The sequence below is a fragment of the Melopsittacus undulatus genome, chromosome Z, assembly GCF_012275295.1.
Source record: "Melopsittacus undulatus isolate bMelUnd1 chromosome Z, bMelUnd1.mat.Z, whole genome shotgun sequence".
NCBI classification, from domain to species: Eukaryota; Metazoa; Chordata; class Aves; order Psittaciformes; family Psittaculidae; genus Melopsittacus; species Melopsittacus undulatus.
In genome coordinates this window covers 78,819,921-78,837,502 of record NC_047557.1, presented here as the reverse complement: position 1 = coordinate 78,837,502, position 17,582 = coordinate 78,819,921, and the positions used below count along the sequence as shown (strand labels likewise).

The following is a 17,582-nucleotide window of genomic DNA, read 5'->3' as shown; positions in this document are numbered from 1 at the left end:
CCATTGCCCCATGGTGCCCAACAGCAAGCAGCAAGGTGTGAACACAGCAGAAGCATCCCCAGCTGATGGGACAATGTGTTTCCACAAAGGGCTGGCCAGCAGAATGGGCCCATGTGCCATGTGGTCCCAATAAGGCATCACACCATGGCCTAGGCCTCCAGTGCCCAGCCCTATGCTTGCACAGCCAAGCCAAGCCTTGGAACACCATGTGCTCTGCACAGCTTGGTGACCCCTCACAAGTTGTTTTCAATTTCTCCCTTTTCACATAGGTAAAGGAGTTTAAAAAAAACCCCAGGGAGTTTAGTTTGGGTTTTGTGTCTTTCCTCTCCTTTTTTGAGAGTTTTTTTTCTTTTTCCTGGTAAGCTGTTGGCATGTTTCAAGCAACAAGACTCATGGGTTGTGGGATGATAAGTTGATTTTTTTTGCTAAATTCTTTTATTTTTGTTTAAATTCTCACTTCAATTTTAATTCTTGAAGAACAGCTTCGACAACAGATATCGCACTCATTATAAGAAGCAAAGGGTTATATCAAAAATTATTAGTATAGAATCACAGGAAACCTGGTTTGGAACCAGAAAAAAATACAAAACAGATATAGATACATAGACACAGGACAATTTTTTTTTATAATTATTTGGAAAATGTTATTTTCCCCTAATTCTCAATTCTTTTTTTCTTTTTTCTTCCTTTATGCGCATATGATGTTTTAAGTTTTACAAAAAATGAAAATAAAGACTAATATTTTACAAAATGAGTAACAATGCTCGTGGTAAGTGTTTGCGTGTGGAATTGTTTTGTTTTGTTTGTTTTTTTGCTCTTTTTTTTTTTCATTCTACGCAAGGTTCAGTTCAGTTTCGACGCGTCTTGTTTGTTACTGTACAGAATATATCAACAACAGTCCACAATAAATCCTGGAAAATCCAGTATCCCCTTCAAGTGTGATTAATATCCCCTCAATACTCATTTTTTTGTTGTTTTGACTTTATTTTTTATTTTTTTTTCCTTTTTCATCTCTTTTATTATTATTATTATTTTTTTGTCCTCCTTTCCGGAAAAAAAAAAAGGCCAAAAATAAAATGAAAAAGCGAAACACCACGACCTCTACGGACGCGAGGCCCGTCCTTCCCCGCCACGGCCACACCTCTGCTCCTACTCGGCCCTTTCTTTTGTTCGGTGTCCGCCTCCCGGGCCCCCCCCCCGCACCCCGACTGCTCCTCGGTGCGAGCGCTCCCGCCTCTGCCGCTCCTCCGCGTTTCTGCCGGGGGTGCGGGCGGGGCTCTAGGAGCACTGGATGGACATGTAAGGCCAGTTGAAGCTGCTCCCCGACAGTAGCATATCCCTGATGAGGGTTTCGATGGGGGTTTTACCTACCAAGCGCACGAAGAAGAGCTGCTCGATGACAGAGGAGGAGACGGTGCGCAGCGAGGGCAGCCGCAGTAGCAGCTTCCCGAAGCGGCTGGGCTGGTTGGGGTACTGGCTCCGCACATACTCCTCCAACGCGCACTGGGACTTCTCCTGAAGGCTCTCGATGTGCGCAGCATCCGACAAGCCGCAGGCGTCTGCCCGTCGCACCGAGCCCGCGGAAGCAGCCGTGGAACGGCGGCGGCGGGAGGGAGAGGAGGAGGAGGATGGGAAGGAGGAGGAAGGGGTGGAGGGAAAGATGGTTAGTGGCGGGGAAGAGCGAGGTGAAGCGCTGCCGGCATCGGGGGGGCACCCCCAAAGGAGCACCCCCCATCCATCCCATTCCCATCCCATCATCATCCCATTATCATCACCATCCCGCACTGCCGCAGAAGACACAACACGACCTGTCCGCGCCTCGCAGCCCCCGTGCGTATCTTCATGAGGGATGCCGTGGGGTGCCCACACAGCCCCCAGGTCCCCTACCACTCACCCCTCAGCCCTTCTGCGCCCTCATAGGACACACAGACACATGTATAGCGACAGACACACGGACGCTCTGCGCCGACGAGTGCGGTCCCAACCCCAGGGAGCCCTTCACTGGGCTGCTGGAAAGCAGGACAAGCCCCCGTTAAATAATACCGGGTGTGGGGGAAAATGGAGGGTTACTGGGGAAAATAGTAATAATTATTAATAATAAATAACAATAATAAAGGTGAAAAACGGAAGCGCTCACACGCAGAGGGAGTTTGTTGACATGGCTGCACATTATGAGCAGGCAGCGACTGGGACCTGCAGCGGCAGAGAGGGAGCCGGCCAGAGGGAGAAGAGATGGGTCAGGGAGAAGGAGCGTGGCCTCCGTCCCTGCCCTGCCGCCAGCTATGGCAAATTTGGCACGACTTTGCAGGCTGCGCGATAAATCCGGCAAAAAAAAAGGGTAATGGGTTAACTCGGGTTTAAGCTAAGCCGGCTCCTGCAGCTCTCAGACACAAAGCTGGTGAGGGCTGCAAGGGTGAGTCTTGCCTAAATGTGGCCTGAGAGATTCCCCATAGCTCCCTATGGCACGTATAGGGCCACAGACTCGCTCCTTGGCACCCCTCAGAACTATATCACTCTTGGAAATGCATCCTAGTCCGGGAGCAGAAACCCCCTTACAGACATGCGTTTGCCCTGATACACCTTACCCTGCACCTTCTTGTGTGCACAGGTACACGCAGAGAGTTGTAGGTGCGTTTGTGCATTGACACGTTAGCTGGGTGCCCCATCTCTGTGAACCCCCAAAGTGGGGATAAACTGTGCACAGGCTGCTTACTGAGGGACTTGTGCAGGAAGGTGCTGTCGTGGACAAGTGGTGGGTATGCCTGGATGGCTGGAACCATCCACATTGTTTCAGAGATTAATAATAAATATTTTAAAATTACACAAAAAACACCCAAACAAAAAGCCCCCCTAATATATCAGGATCAGAGGGAGGCAGCCTGCTGGCAGTGTGGTTTAACACAGATCAAAGCCAGACTTTGTTAATATATAGATCCATATATGAATTAATGCATGTTAATGCCCCAAAAAGGACATTACAAAATCATGAACGTAGAGTTATGACCCTGGAAAGACACAGCAAATTATTCAACGTACCCCTTCCCACTCACCCCCCGCCCAAAAAAAAAAAAAAAAAAAAAAAAAAAAAAATCTGTGGCAACTGCATTTTTGAAGCTGAAGTCTTCTCATATCGAGAACTGGCTTTACAAAGATTTCTGAACACCTTCATCTACAATACTATGGCCTCGAGCAAAGACACAAATAAAACAAGCCATAATTCAGGAACTTCGGAGGAGGAGAACCCTTGACCTGAGCTGCGGACTTGGCATCCCTCAGATACACAATTATCTGAGCGAGGCTGCTCCGTTAATCCATACCTTTAATGCAATGATATTTTGCAACATCTAAAGCACTAGGCTGCAACATACAGATCTATCAAGACCTCAGGCCTGTTCCTGTTTGCAATATATATCAAAACCACAGGCCTGTTCATATGTTGGTTGCCACAAATCACACTCCATATTTACATGTATCTTGCTATTTTACACGCATTATCTGCCCGTTATGCATTAGGATCCTATTCAACTTCCAAACAATGCAATATGAAAGGGTCTTACTGACACCCTAGCAGGGCTTTTTTCTTTATGCCCCATATGCCATACCCTTAAGGTTAGTAAAATATTTATCAGATATTTACGATAAGTGCACCTATAATTGCAGGTCACTGGACAATGCAGATGGGCAAGTTGCTGGCTAGAAGGGCACCAGCCTGGGGAGGTTGGGAAAAGGGGGGGTGTTTAGAAAGATATACCTTGGATTTTGGCTTAGACCTCCAAACACTCAGGATTTTCTCATGTCAATATTATCTATGGACCTTTAATTATTTTAAGTGATCTGGCATATGCCTTTACTCAGTTTTTATTCTGCATCCTTGAAGATGGTGGTGGGAAGGCTTAACTCTCCCCTCAGAAAGGGATTAAAAATAATAATAATTAAGGGATGCACAGCTGGACTAGATTAATAGAGAGGTGCAATCCATGGGAGAAATAATGCAATCCCTGTTTACCAGAGGTGAATTATAAATCCATCTCAGAAAGTGGGCTAATGTGAAAATCCTGTGTGTGCCTCACTTTTTTATATGGCAGTGTGTCAGTAAGGGAAAGCTGTATATTTCTTCCTGCAGTCTATGGAAAAGAAATTATGTAAATAAATAACCATTACTGTTCAGTACACTCCAGCCTTCCTCTTTGTAGTGGCGGGAATATATGTCATGTTACGTGTTCAGAAGAGTTTAGTGCTCAGAAAATACAGATGTAATCAGCTGGCATCTAACTAGAAATCAAAGTTCTTACTGCGCTACAAGTAGATTTATTGGATTTATGTTATCTGGCTCTGCCCCTTCTTGGAAACGTGTATTTATGTGGAAGAAAAGGTAGGAGCAGGAATTAATAAATCTGAAGTTTTGGGGGGAGAAAAAAGAAAAATTAAGAGAAAAAAATGGAAAAAAAGAGGCAAGAAAGGAGCAGGTTTTAGGTCACAACCCAACCGTTGGATGGTGTCCAAAATTTTACGGATTAAATGCATGGTATCCAGAGCCCAAATGTTAAAACCTCGACAGGAGAAACTCACGTCAGCTCTAAATACTTAGTTGTCAGCGAAGGACTTTGGACAATATGCCTAAAAATGTCTTTTCCATCAGTCAAAGTTTGTTTAAAAGTTAGATGACTTTGAGAAAGGCTTCCCATGAATTCCCCTCTGGCTAAGCAATCAAAACAAGTTTAGTGAAAAGTGGAAACGTGCGGGTGGGGGTAACGGGTAGATTACTCCTGACAGCTGTATTTCCATTTTCTGAGATGCCCCGTTTCATCCTGCTCCAAATAATATTATTGTTGTCTTCCTTGAGCCCCATTCACACTGCTCCACCGTGGGAGGGGGTTTCTCCCCGTGCAAACATTTAGTTATGACATTCGTTATTAACACGTATAAATGAAGGGCTCCTCTAAAGCCAGGGTTTCTAGATAAGGCCAATCAGTTGGGGAAGATAAAGGGGGAACATGGGAGTGGGGGAAAGGGGGAGGAGGGAAGGAGAGAAAACAAAAAAGAGTATCTCCACCAATATGTCCCCATATGGGGCAATCCCCTTCTCTGGGCCTTTGGTGGGTGGAAGGGCCGAGGCACAAACCACGTCCCCTCTGCTTGAGAAGGATGTCTCCAAGTTGGATCTGGGCAAAAGGAAAAATAAATAGTAGTAATAATAAACCAGGAGGGTTCTCCCCTACCTCCTCTGTGTATTGATGGGAACCCTGAAATCAATGGGAAGGGAAAGTCTGAGAGTCTGCAGGCAGGCTGAAGGAGTTAAATCAGCCTGACAAATGCCGGCAGGTCTCTTTGTCACTTTTGAAAAACATGTTTCCATCAGGAAGACTTATAAAGATAAAATACATTAAAATGTCGAGCTGGCTATTCACTAAATCTTTCATTTGTTTGAAGATCTGCACTTTATCCTGTGCAAAGAAATATTTCCTCCAACGCTGCGAGACTGCACTTGCACTGGAAGTAAAAGGGGGCAGTCACAGTACATGTCTCCGACCACCCTGCATATAAATTAGGTACTCCTGTCTAAATAAATTATCTGATGCTCAAATCGATATTAATACTATATTTGCTACATTACAATACTGTGCAAATTTAAGAGTAATTTTAATACAATGTAAATACTATTTCTCATGCATGAAAGGCAACAAATATTGATGGATTATAAACTGCTTACTGTTAAACAAGGTCTTTGAACGATTTGCCATCTTTGTTCAGGAATGCTTTTAATTTTGCCTCGGCCTAGCTTTAAGTCAGATTTATCAGAGATGTGTAGTTATCACTAAATGGGAGGACTGGTTTGGAAAAGGCAGAAGAAACCAGGACAAGGGAAGAGGAAAGGGAAAGGGTGGGTGAGGGGTGGGTAAAAAAAAAAAAAAAGAAAGAAAAAGATTTAAAGGGGAAAAAAAGCCCCCAAACAAACAAGCAGAAAAAGTGGCAATTAGCCCCATCGTGGCGATAATTAGAATAATAATTAAAAAATGACACTGTCAGGCCTCTTATCTCGCCTTGTTTCCATTTCTTATATTTCCTCCTCATCTCTCGCCTTTGATGTTTATAAATTTCTCCCTCGCAGGTTGCAATAATAGAAGACGTATTATATTCTTATGGGCTACAATCAGAACACTTCAAAGGCAATGCTAATGCACTTTCCCGCTAGTTAATTCCACCCATCTATCACAGAGGAAAAATTGTTAACATGCATGTTTCCACCGCCTCCACTTAATTTGATATATATATATAAATTTGAAATATATATATACTTCAGATATACATATATTTATTATGACTGGTGGGCCTGAGGGGGAGGTAGATCCTTGGGCCGGGGCGTATGCGTTTGGTGCTCTTTTCTTTACAAAATTACAAATGCTTTTTTTTTCTAATTTTTCCTTTTTTTTTCTTTTTCTTTTCACACATACACGCGTGCCCCCCCCCCCCCCCCCCCCCCCCCCCCCCCCCGCCCTCTCACCTGAGGTGAAGAGAACGATGGCTTTCAGGCAGCTGTACTCGGCCGAGTCGACGTGGAGCGCCTTCAGCTTCTCCACCTGCTCCTGGAAGATGCGGATGTGGTCCATGAAGGCGACGACGCGGTCCGCCGACATCGGGGATGCGTGGAGGCCGGCGGCCGCCAGGAGCGGGGCCACATGGAGGGGCATGGAGCACTGGGCAGCGTTGAGGACGAAGAGCTCGCTCCAGGTGAGCCGCAGCAGAGCTACCTGGTCGGTGATCTGTAGGTCGGGGAAGAAGGGGATGTTGCGGGCCCACTCGACGGCGCTGAAGAGCAGGCGGGCGGCCAGCTCGCAGATGTTCTCGATGCCCATGATGTTGTTGGGCTGCATGCACTGGCTGCCGTAGCGGGAAGTGGGATAGGGCTCGGCCCGCAGCAGCAGGGAGATGTATCCCGAGAGATAGCAGTGCCCGTTCAGGGGGTCGCCGTTGGTCAGGGCGTACTGGCCAGGGTTGGGCTGGGTGGGCGGCATCCTTCCTCGCTGAACCGCTGACAAAAAGAAGGAGAGAAGGAGAGGAAATGTGCATCCAGGAGGATCGCAGGCATTGCCCCGGCGGTGCTGTCAGCCAGCCGAAGACAATGCCTGGCTTCTACCCACCCGGTACACACACATACTCCCGCCCGCTCCTCACCCGAAACAAACGCACAAGCACGGACAGACAGAAGCATGCGGAGCCGGGCAGCTGCAGCCGACCTGCATCAGCCCCACAACACGACCCGGCATCGGCCCCAGCCCCGACCCCTGCTCAGGCAGCCCCAGCCCAGCGGCAGCCAACCACCCGCCCCCCCGCCCCAGCGTAGACAGGCTTCACAAAATAAACACAGATTAAAAAGAAAGAAAAGACCCCCAAATATAAAAGGAAAAAAAAAAAAAGCCAAGGCAAACAAATCTGCTCACAACAACCCCCCCTCCAGAGCCCCCCAACCCTCTTGCAACAAAAGGCAGCAGCCGCACGTAAAAAGGAAAGAAAAAAATAAAGAAAAAAGAGAATAATAGATAAATGAGATAAAATTAAAAAATTAATTCCTCCGGGTAGTGAGAAAGTGAGGTTAAAAATCACAGACAGCTGTTAAAAATACAGCCAGGCTCTGTTGCGGATCCCAGCCGATTGCCCTGGTAGCACTGAGATTTACAAGTAATCTTCCGTGTAGCTTTTTAAAATGGAAAAAAAAAAAAACAACAACAAAATACCAAACCCCCAAACAATTCATATATAAAAATAAGAGTAACTAAAAAAAAATACCAAAACAAATGCGTCCGTAATCTTTAAAAATACTGCTTCATTACCATTCAAGCTGGAGCAGGTCGCAGCCCCCACCTCCCCATTGCTAACTTTATTACACAGAAACATCTTTCCACAGAAGAATACCCCACCCCTCCCTCTCCCAGCAAAGTTCTTCCTGCTAAAAGGAAGAGAGAGATTAAGTATTATCAATGGAAAGGGGAAAGAAAACAAAAAGGTCCAAACTTACAATAGCCAAACATTCGTGGAAAAAAAAGGGGGACGGTGTAATTAATATCTTTGGTGCGCTGTTGCCACTGCAAAAGCCTGCAGTCAGCGTTGCACAGTGAATGCACAAGCTTGCAACTGCAAAAACACTGGATTCATTAACCATCTCCACACAGAGCGTAAGCATGTCTCAAGTCCCGAAAGCTGACCAAAGTTGGTTTGCTTTCTTGTTGGTTTTTTTTGTTTGTTTGTTTTGTTTTTTTTTTTTTTCTCCCAGTGTATGCATGTATTTTTCTCTATCAGTGCCAGCCTATGCAGCCACATGCCATGTAAACAAAGGTAACTTCAGGGGGAGACACGACTGCTCGGGCTCGTTCCCCCCACACCCGCGCATACACACACACATACACACACGCACTCACATCACTCATCTTTCCGGCGTGTCACCGCATTTTCCCAACTTTCTCCTTTCTTCCCCCACCCAGCACCCCTCCTCCTCTCTCCTCCCGGGCCGGACCTCTCTCCAGCCCACCTCTCCCACCTCCTTGTAAACTTGGCAGTTATTTGTCAATTAGCTGCGAGTACAATTCTAAGTTGCCTTTTTTTGATTATTTTTCCCCTACTCCTTCCTTTCCTCCCCCTCCCCCTTTTTTGGTTGTTTTTTTTGCCCTCCCCCCCCCAGACGCCTACTAACAGCCCCTGAAGCTGCCAATGAAGTCGTCATATTTGCGAGCTCTTTCAGATCTGGAGCTGCTTCATTCATTTCCTTGTGGCATACAAAATATATATATTTTAAAACCAATGAAGGCAGTAGCAATCTCCGCTCTGTAAAATCGACTGTTTCGCTGATGTGACTCTAAGACATTTTTAACGACAGTCACAGAGTAAACTTTAACTGCAAACCGAGAAAATATGTTTCGAGGATAAAAAGGAAGGCAGGAAACCTTCCTACGCGAGAATGAGCCTGAAAGCGAGGAAAACCACAGAGACACTTGGAAAGGAGGAGGAAGGGGAAAAAAAATAAAATAAATAAATAGCAGAGCAGTTGGAAATGGTGAGGAGCCCGCTGCCAGATGCAGGCTGCGGATTCTGCTAAAATGAGAAGAACAGGCAAATAGGTTATAAATTGCGATTTGTATGCAGGCTTTAAGGAGAGGGTGAAGTTTGATGAAGAAATAAAATGAGCAGCGTGCTAAGGAGGAAAAAGAGAAAAGAAAAAAAGAAATGACACAAGTACAGAAACCCAGTTCAGTCACAAACTTTCCTTTGAACGCACGGAGTGAAAACAAGGCCAGATCTCGCACAGAAGCACACTCCAGGGCACCGGGAAGCACAAGGAAGCGGAGATACTGTAGCACATTTCCCCTTTTCCACCCCCCCCTTCCTCTTTTTCACTCCCTTTCCTCTTTTCTTCCCTACTTACACGTCTTTCATCTTTCTTTCGGGGAAAAAAAAAAAGAAAAAAAAAGAGGCTGGGAAAATGGATCGTACCGAGAAGTGTTGTGGGTTTAAAAAGAAATGATGGGGCGGAAGGGGGTGGTTGTGGGGGAAAGGAAGCTGAATGGAAGCACATCTCGTACGGGAGAGAGATATATCTCCCCCCACCCCCCGGTCTCTTGCCAACAATAGACAAAACCACATCCAAACACACGCACACACACACCCATACTCGGGAGCGGAGACAGCAGCTTAAATGATAAATATTTAGCGAGAGGCCGTAATAATAATAGTAATAATTAATAAATAATAATAATAATAAATTCCCGGCACAATGAGCAGGGAAGGGGAGAGCGCGGTGGTGCCGGGGAAGGGGGTGGGGAGGAGCGGGAGGAGGGCAGGAGGCACAAACCGAAAAGCAAAAGAAAACACCACCAACCACCATCGACAATAACAACAAAACCTGGCGTAAAGCTGCCAGATGGAGTGCAGGCACAGGGAGAGATTGACATGTGCATGGGAAGAGGAAGCGAAAGGGAGACCTAGATCGCCACGAAGAGACGTAAATATATATATATATGTGTGTTTATATATATATATGTGTGTGTGCAAGCCGCGCGTGTGCGCGCGCGTGTATACATATATATGTATATACACATATATATGTATATATAAAAATATATATATATATGCTGCCTATGCATACCGGTGCACGCTTATGCACAGGCAGACACACAGACAGAGGGAGAGAGCCCCTCGCACGCTCACGCCTTGCCCAGCCGCGGGTGGAGGTGAGGGCCGTTGAGGGGGGGTGAGGAAGGAAGGAAGGGAGAAAGAGCGAGATAGAGCATAGTAGGGAAGAAATATTCACCTTCCCGCCTCATGCCCACTTTGAGGCACTTCTTGAGGCGGCAGTACTGGCACTGGTTGCGGTGGTGCTGGTCGATGGGACAGTTCCTGTTGGCGCGGCATGTGTAAGTTAAGTTCCTGCGGACGCTCCTCTTGAAGAAACTTTTGCATCCCTCGCAGGTGAACTGGCCATAGTGCTTGCCGCTGGACTTGTCCCCGCACACCACGCATTCGATGTGCTGCTGGCTCTGCCCCGAGCCCTGCTGGCCCGCTCCCTTGTCCCCGGCCGTGCCCGGCGTGGAAGGGGGTCCCGGCTGGCTGGGGGTCTGCGGGGTGTGCGGGGCTGCCGAACCCCCACCTTGCTGCTGCTGGGGCTGCTGCTCCCGGGCCGGCTGCGCCGCGGCAGGGTTGGGGCCGCTCGGGGTGCCCCCGGCCACGTCTTCCTGCGGATCTCTCCAGCTGCTAACTACCATTGCCATATCTCGGGCCCAAAAAAGTGCTGGGGAGCGGTGGGTCTCGCTGCGGGCTGCCGGGGAGGGAGGCGGGGGGCGGGCGGGGGGGGGCCGACCGGGCACCGGGGGCGAGCGGGGAGCGAGGGGACCCTGCCTGCCGCCTGCCTCCGCCTCGGCTGCCGCCGCCGCTGCCCTGCTGCCGCTGCCGCCTGGAGCCGCTCCTGCCGTTTTCTTTATTTTATTTATTTTTCGCCGGGAGCCCCCCTCCCCTCGCTCTCGCTAATTTTTTTTTTCTTCTTCTTTTTTAGGGAGGGGGAGGGGGCAACAGAGGATTCTCTCCCTCTCTCCCTTCCTTCCTCTCTCTCTCTCTTTTTTTTTTTTTAAACCACACTCTTCCTTTCCTCTTCCTCCCTACCCTTTCCTTCCCTGCCCTTTCCTGCGCTTTTCACCCCCCCTCCCCTCTTCTTTAAAATACCCCCTCCCGGCCGCTTCCCCGCTCAGCTCCCGCTCTCCGCGGCTCTCGCCGCCTCTCCGCGCCCTCTCTCTCTACCCCCTCCCCCCCCCCCCCCCCCCCCCCCAAACCCCAACCACACCAGCCGCCACTTCAAGTTGCAAAATCAGAAACGGCAAACAAGGCTGTCGGGAGAGGCATTCAGAGGAGTAGCACGCCGGACACGCACACGCAGGCAGGCAGGCGCGCACACGCCCGGCACACGGCGGGTTCCCCCACTCGCGCACACGCACACGGGCACGGGCACACACGCGGTCCGGGCGCTACGAGCGCGGAGGATGTGCGGGCATAGAGGAAGCCGCGGCGCCGCCGAGGAGGAGGAGGAGGAGGAGGAGGAGGAGGAGAAGGAAGAGGAGGAGGAGGAGGAGGTGGAGGAGGAGGAGGTCGCCGTTCGTCGCTCGCCGCTGCCGGGGCCCGGCAGCCGCCGCCGCTCCCGCAGAGGCTGTTCCCGCTGCCGGTGATCGGGGAGGCGGGAGGTGCTGAGAGGAGCCGTCGGCCGGAGATCAGGGCATAGAGGTGTCCGGGGGCCAGGTCCAGGGCAGGGAGCCGTCAGCCATGCAGGGCGGCGGGGCCGGGGAGCGCGGCGGAGGCGGGCTGGGAGCTGAAGCAGTTTGATCTCCTGTCGCGGCGACGGTGGCGGAGGAGGAGGTTGCCGGTCGCTGCTCTTTCTCTCCCGAGCTGCTCTCTCTCGCTCTCTGTCTCTCTCTCTCTCGCTCGAGCTCCCTCTCGCCTTTTTTTTTTAAAAAAAAGAGGAAAAAAATTCTCAAAAAAAAAATCGGATGTGACTGAATTCGCAGAGACGAATTCACGGCGAAGTGTAAAAATAGAGGACGGGAATAATAATGACACGGCGCAGGAAAAAGAGAGATCCAAAGTAGGTCGGGTAAATAAATCCTCTTCTTTTCCTCTTTCTTGCCCCTTCCTTCTTCTCTTCTCCTGTGAGAGCGCACGATGCCGGTTGCGAGGAAGAAGGAAAAAAAAAAAAAAGATCGGTGGAAATCAACCCCCCAAAAGGTTCTTTTTTTTTTTTTTTTTTTTTTTTTTTTTTTCAGTTCGCCTGGAAAAAGTATTTCGGGTCAAAACTCATCAGCCACAAGAGAAGCCCTCCCCCAAAATAAAAAAAATAGGCAAGAATGGTCAATAATAATTATGGTATTAAGATATGAGCGCCTTCTCTCTCTCCTTTTCGGACTTTTTTTTCCCCTGCTCTTTCCCCCGTCTCTGCTTTATCCCAGTTTTTCCTTCTTTCTGAGATTTTTTTTCTCTCTCCCCCCCCCTTTTTTTTTTTTTAGTTTCACCTCTCTCTCCTCTTCTCCTGCAGCAATGAAGTGAAAGACACAAGGAGGAAGGGTGGAAAAAAAGAAGAAAAGGAAGGAGAAGAGGGAGATGAAGGGGGAGAGAGAGAGGGGGGGAAAAGCACACAACTAATAGAATATGCAAGGCGGGGGGGGGGAGGGAAGAGGGAGAGAGAGGGAGAGAGAGACCCAAAAAATGAATGCGTTTAAACGGAAAGCCTAGCAGAGCAATGTTTCCGAAAGGGGGATCTGCTCGAAATGTCTGTATATAGTGAACTTTGACACTACTATTGAAACTGACACGTTTCTATGGAGATCGCTGCCTTATATGGAGCGCGTGTCAAGGAGCCAAGAGAAGGGCTGCTGGCAACTGATAATCAAAGGCGACTGACTGGTCAGAGCCCTGAATTGCGGAGGGGGGGGGGAGTGGGAGGCTAAAGTTAGCCAAGCCTCCCGCACTCCATTGGTTGCCCCCCCACCAGGGCTCGCCCCCCCTTTTTCTCCCCCTCCCTTTATATATATATATATAAATATATATATATATGTATGTATATATATATTTTTTTATTTTTTTAAATTCCCGGCTACCTACTGACTGGAATGGGGAAGGAAGGGGAAGGGGGGGGAAGGGGGGGAAATGAGGGAGGGAGGGAGAGAGAGGGGATTCTTCTGACAAGCACAATTTACATTGCGATCGCTCTGCGCTGCTATTTACTTTGAGACCTGATTAGCATGGGTCGTCTACGGTCTCTTCCTCCCCCTCTTTTCAAGACCCCCCCCACCAGCACACACATCGACAGAGGAGGATGCGTTGCGATAGGCGGAAAAGGGGAATTAAAAGGGGACGATGTGGGCTTCCAGGGAAAAGTTGGTGGGTTCCCCCCCTCTTCTTTTATTCTTACCCCCCTTTTTTCTTTTTTTTTCCCCCTGTTTTTATTTTCTTTTTCTATTTCTCTTCTTTTCCCTCCTCCCACCCATCTGAAATCGCTATTCCTCCCTCACCTTCCAACCACCAAAACGGCGACAGGGATTTTAATGATGGAGTAGAAAACACTCAGGCTGCACGGAGGGTCAAGAGTGCGTTTGCCCGCGCACTTGCACACTCACCCTCACACTCATATCCACATCTCCACATGCTCCCATTCCACTTCGGGTTATTTTTTGTCCCCTCCCTCTTCCCGAACTCTCCCCCCCCCCTCCCCCCCCGGGATCCGCTCTTCCTTCGTGGGATCCCCCACCCTCCTTAATTCAATTATTTTGGTGTGTGTGGGAGCTATCAGAGCTCAAACCGGCCTCTACGCAATGCCCCCTAACCGGGGGTCTCCCTCTCCACTACCCCCGTCTTCCCAAAAGTGAGTTGCTCCGTATCTCGGAGATGCGAGGGTTTTCCCAGCTCCGCTCTCCTCCGCGGCCCCAGCGGCGGCGGCGCGGAACGGAACGGAGCTGAGCGGGAATCGCTGGCGCCGGCTGCCATCTAGTGGGCACCGAGCCCTCGGCCCGGGGGAGTTCGGGCGAGAACGGGGCGGGGGGAGCCGAACCTGTCTACGGCCTGTCACACACGCCCTCTTAAAAAATAATGTATATAAGTATTTACCTTCCCCCTTCTTTATTTTTAATATAAACCCTCACTGGAGCGAAGAAGACCCTTCATTCTCATCCTTGCCCCTCCTTTCTCCCAAGTCTGCCTTCCCTGCAACAGCCTCCTTCTGCCAGAGGTCTGAAATTTTGGGTCCGTGTGACAAAGGAGAAACAAACTATAAGATTATAAAGAAATAAAATATCCCCCCACACCACTCCACACCAAACCCTCCCGTCAGCTCTCAATAAAAGTTTATAATCAGAGTGGAAGCTGGGAGAAAAAAAAACCTGCGGGGGGGAAAAGGGATGAAATATATGTCAGAAGTTTTATTGTTATTATTTTTTGTAAAGAGACGTTGCTTCAATTAGAACGAGAAAAAAAAAAGAAAAAGCTCTCAACTTTATATATGGTGATCACATTTCCGCCCCCCCCCCTTCTTTCACTGTCAGCTGTGAAATCTGAGGCTGGGAGCCGGCTGCAGAGGAGAATCCTTCATCATTTCTGAGATCAGAAAAACCGCTTGATTTTGTCCCGAAATAATGAAGAGATTTTCAATGAGTCCTTTGGCCAAGCCGTCCCTATTGTATATCGCATTGATAAAAAGGATGTTATTGACTATGCAACAGTAGGCTTCTTTCCTCTCTCCCTCTCTTTCCAAATAAACTCCCGGTCCTGTCTCTTGGTCAGTGAAAAGGTGAAACGAATAAGATTAATTCGGACAAAAAAGCAAGCTCGGTATTTATATCGTCTAGATTTTACTCCCCAGACTGTGAAGAACCAGAGCAAAAGAGGCAGAGCAAGGCACGGAGAGAGAGGGGGAGAGAGAGAGAGAGAGAGAGAAAGAGAGACAGACAGAGACACAGGCAGACAGAGACAGAAACCCTGAGAGAAGGTGGACGGACCCAGCCGCTGCACCGGGCTTCCCCCGGACCGGGCTCCTCGCAGCCGGCCCCGGCCCCACGGTCACCCCAGGCAAGTCGCCGCGTCACTCCTCGGGGTTTGGGAGCGGAGGGAGGGGACAGGGGCCGCGGCACTTGGCGGGGAGACCTTCCCCAACACCTCCCCCCACCCCCAGCATCCCCCCGGCACCTCATGTTACTTGGACATCCCGTAATTTGGGCGGAGGGAGATGCGCTTCGCCCTCATTTTGCCTAGAATCGAACCTTTCCCCTTTACAGCCTCCCCCTATAGAAACCTGTTCTAGTATTTCCACACATCCTTCTCTCCCCACCTCCCCCCCACCCCTTCCGCTCAGACAACGCGTGTTTCTCAGCGCTGACCCACTCAGGACCTCGGGCACCAACCACATGCCCGCGCGGAGCACAACTTGGCAAGGCAGGACACCAGGGTGGGGACGTGCGAGCATCCCCCCCGCTCCCCTCTCCTTCACCTGCCCCGTTCCTGACTTGATCACCTAATGAAAAGATCGATGGCAGCCTGTTTATCCGGGCGATATTGTCAACGCGGCAATCAGAAGCTCTCACAGCCGGGCCCAGGGAGCCGCAACCATGCGGAAGCCCAAACCCGCACAAACTGTGCTGGTTTCGGCAGCGGGGGGTGTGCGGAGGGGAGGTATTTTCTCCCCTCGCCTGGCTGTTAGGCACTTGGCAGTTTTAATGTGCTGCGTGCTATTAAATGTGGGTATTTTAAATAAACACAAAGCCGATGCGTGAAGGGCCGGTGAAGTTTGCAGGAATCCCGTGGAAAATTCTGCTTGCTGCAACCAGAGGTGGTGAGGGAGCCTGGCTGGGGGGGGGGGTGGGGTGGGTGGAGGTTGGGGAGGGCATCCATCAATCAAAGCAGACTCATCCCTCAGCTGCTCAGGTTAACACAGATCAAATGACGGGAGGCATTTGCCCTCCCCGACAAATTACAGGGACACTTAAAAAACAGTTCACAACTCCCTTTTAATTGGGGAAATGAGCTTTGATTGCCTTTTAACCTCTACGGATCTGGAGTGGGTAGAGGAAGCGGCGCTGGGGACTTGCTTAGACTTGTTTCCCCCTCTGTTGCCCCAGCACCCACTTTGCCCAGGCCGGGTCTGAAGGTGGCAGAGTTTTGAGAGGCTTTAGAGTCTGGGATTTTTTTCTCCAATCCCCCCCCGCCGCCTTTTGAATTCTTTAACCTTTTTCTGTGTCTCTTCCCTTCCTTCCCGGTGTAACCCTGCCAGGGATAGTGCTGGCTCTTCTCTCCTCCGCAGCCCCTTCTGGAAGGGAAAAGTTCCACTACACATTAGTGGTGACAATTTCTACACGCTGGTTTTGGCGGGGACGGAGGCAGGGGTGTTGTTTATAGACTGTAATGTAAACCCCAATTGATGGCATTAGTAATAATATATAATATTTATATTATATTATATTATATTATATTATATTATTGTTAATATTGCTAAGCGGCCGGGCTGCATTTACGTTGGGAGCTGAGATGTGTAGCCTGTTTTCCAAAGCTAACACTAGATGCCTGCTCCACCTGCCAGGCTCCACAAGGCACTCTCTATATGTGTATGTACAAATACACTCACATAAGTATGGACATACATGTATATATATGTACACATACACACACACACATATATATATATGTATGCACGCAGGGAGCAGGGTGGAGAGAGGACAGTAACTGCGCAGGCTGCTGTTGCATGGCACAGCGAACAGCCCTGACAGGCAAGAATATCCCTCTCTCTCCCAGTTTTTAGCGTTTTTAGCCATGCCCTGCTGTGACCAGCAACACCTTCAATCCAGGACTCTGTAAAAACAGAGGTTCGCAGTGGGGTGTCCCCCTCTGCAGCCCTCCCCTCTCCTCCCTTTGGTCGGGAAGGGGCCGCACAGGTTGCAAACGGGATGTGACCGGTCACACCGGGACCACTCCTAGGATTAATGATGTGTCCCGGGCCTGCCTTCTGCCCTCCCGCCCGGAACCCCGCAGCCGGGCTAGGGACGGCTGTGCTGGGCTAGGCTTTGAAGCCCAGTGCTGGGCCAGGCCTCATTTCCCATGAGCGATGTTAAGGCCTTTCATCCCAGGCCTTTTTCTTCTTTGGCATTTTTTTTCCCCTTTATTTTCCCCATTCCTTTCTTCCCCCTCCCTTCCCTCGCCCCCCCGGTCAGAAATGAAGGACAACCAAGTTCTATGAGGAGAGCATATATAAGATGTGCGGGCGGGAGGTGGTGCTTTATGAAGGGGAAACGTTCGTCCCCTGCCCAAGGAAGGGGGTCTCCACTGGGTTGCATCATCCTAGGCAGGCGGGGGAGAGGCAGCCCGGTCCCTCTGGGGGCTCTGAGCTGCTCGGTCCTCACTGCCCGCAGCACCTGCCCGGAGCCGCCCTGCGGGACTCTCACCCGGATGTGCTTTGTGCCGACCACCCCCGCTTTACAACGAAAGCTCGATGTCGGGGGGTGCTCCCACCCTCCCCGGGCCTCCCGGGTGGTCATGTCCCCTTCCGCCAGGTATCCCTGTCGACATCGCAAAAA

At 49.8% G+C, this 17,582-nt stretch overlaps 1 protein-coding gene across 2 annotated transcripts; it reads right to left on the bottom strand.

Annotated features, from left to right (window-relative positions):
• Positions 1-394: 394 nt before the first annotated feature.
• Positions 395-10,829, bottom strand: NR2F1 (nuclear receptor subfamily 2 group F member 1). Of its 2 annotated transcripts, XM_034073086.1 has the most exons (4): positions 10,637-10,685; positions 10,301-10,386; positions 6,503-7,030; positions 395-1,559 (listed from the first exon to the last, which is right to left on the bottom strand). In XM_034073086.1, exons 2-4 carry the CDS (start codon positions 10,311-10,313, stop codon positions 1,279-1,281), a joined length of 822 nt encoding a protein of 273 aa, XP_033928977.1. In that variant the 5' UTR covers positions 10,314-10,386; positions 10,637-10,685; the 3' UTR covers positions 395-1,278. The 2 variants fall into 2 exon arrangements, with proteins under 2 accessions (XP_033928977.1, XP_033928976.1); XM_034073085.1 differs by having other exon boundaries at positions 10,301-10,829.
• Between the last annotated feature and the right edge of the window lie 6,753 nt (positions 10,830-17,582).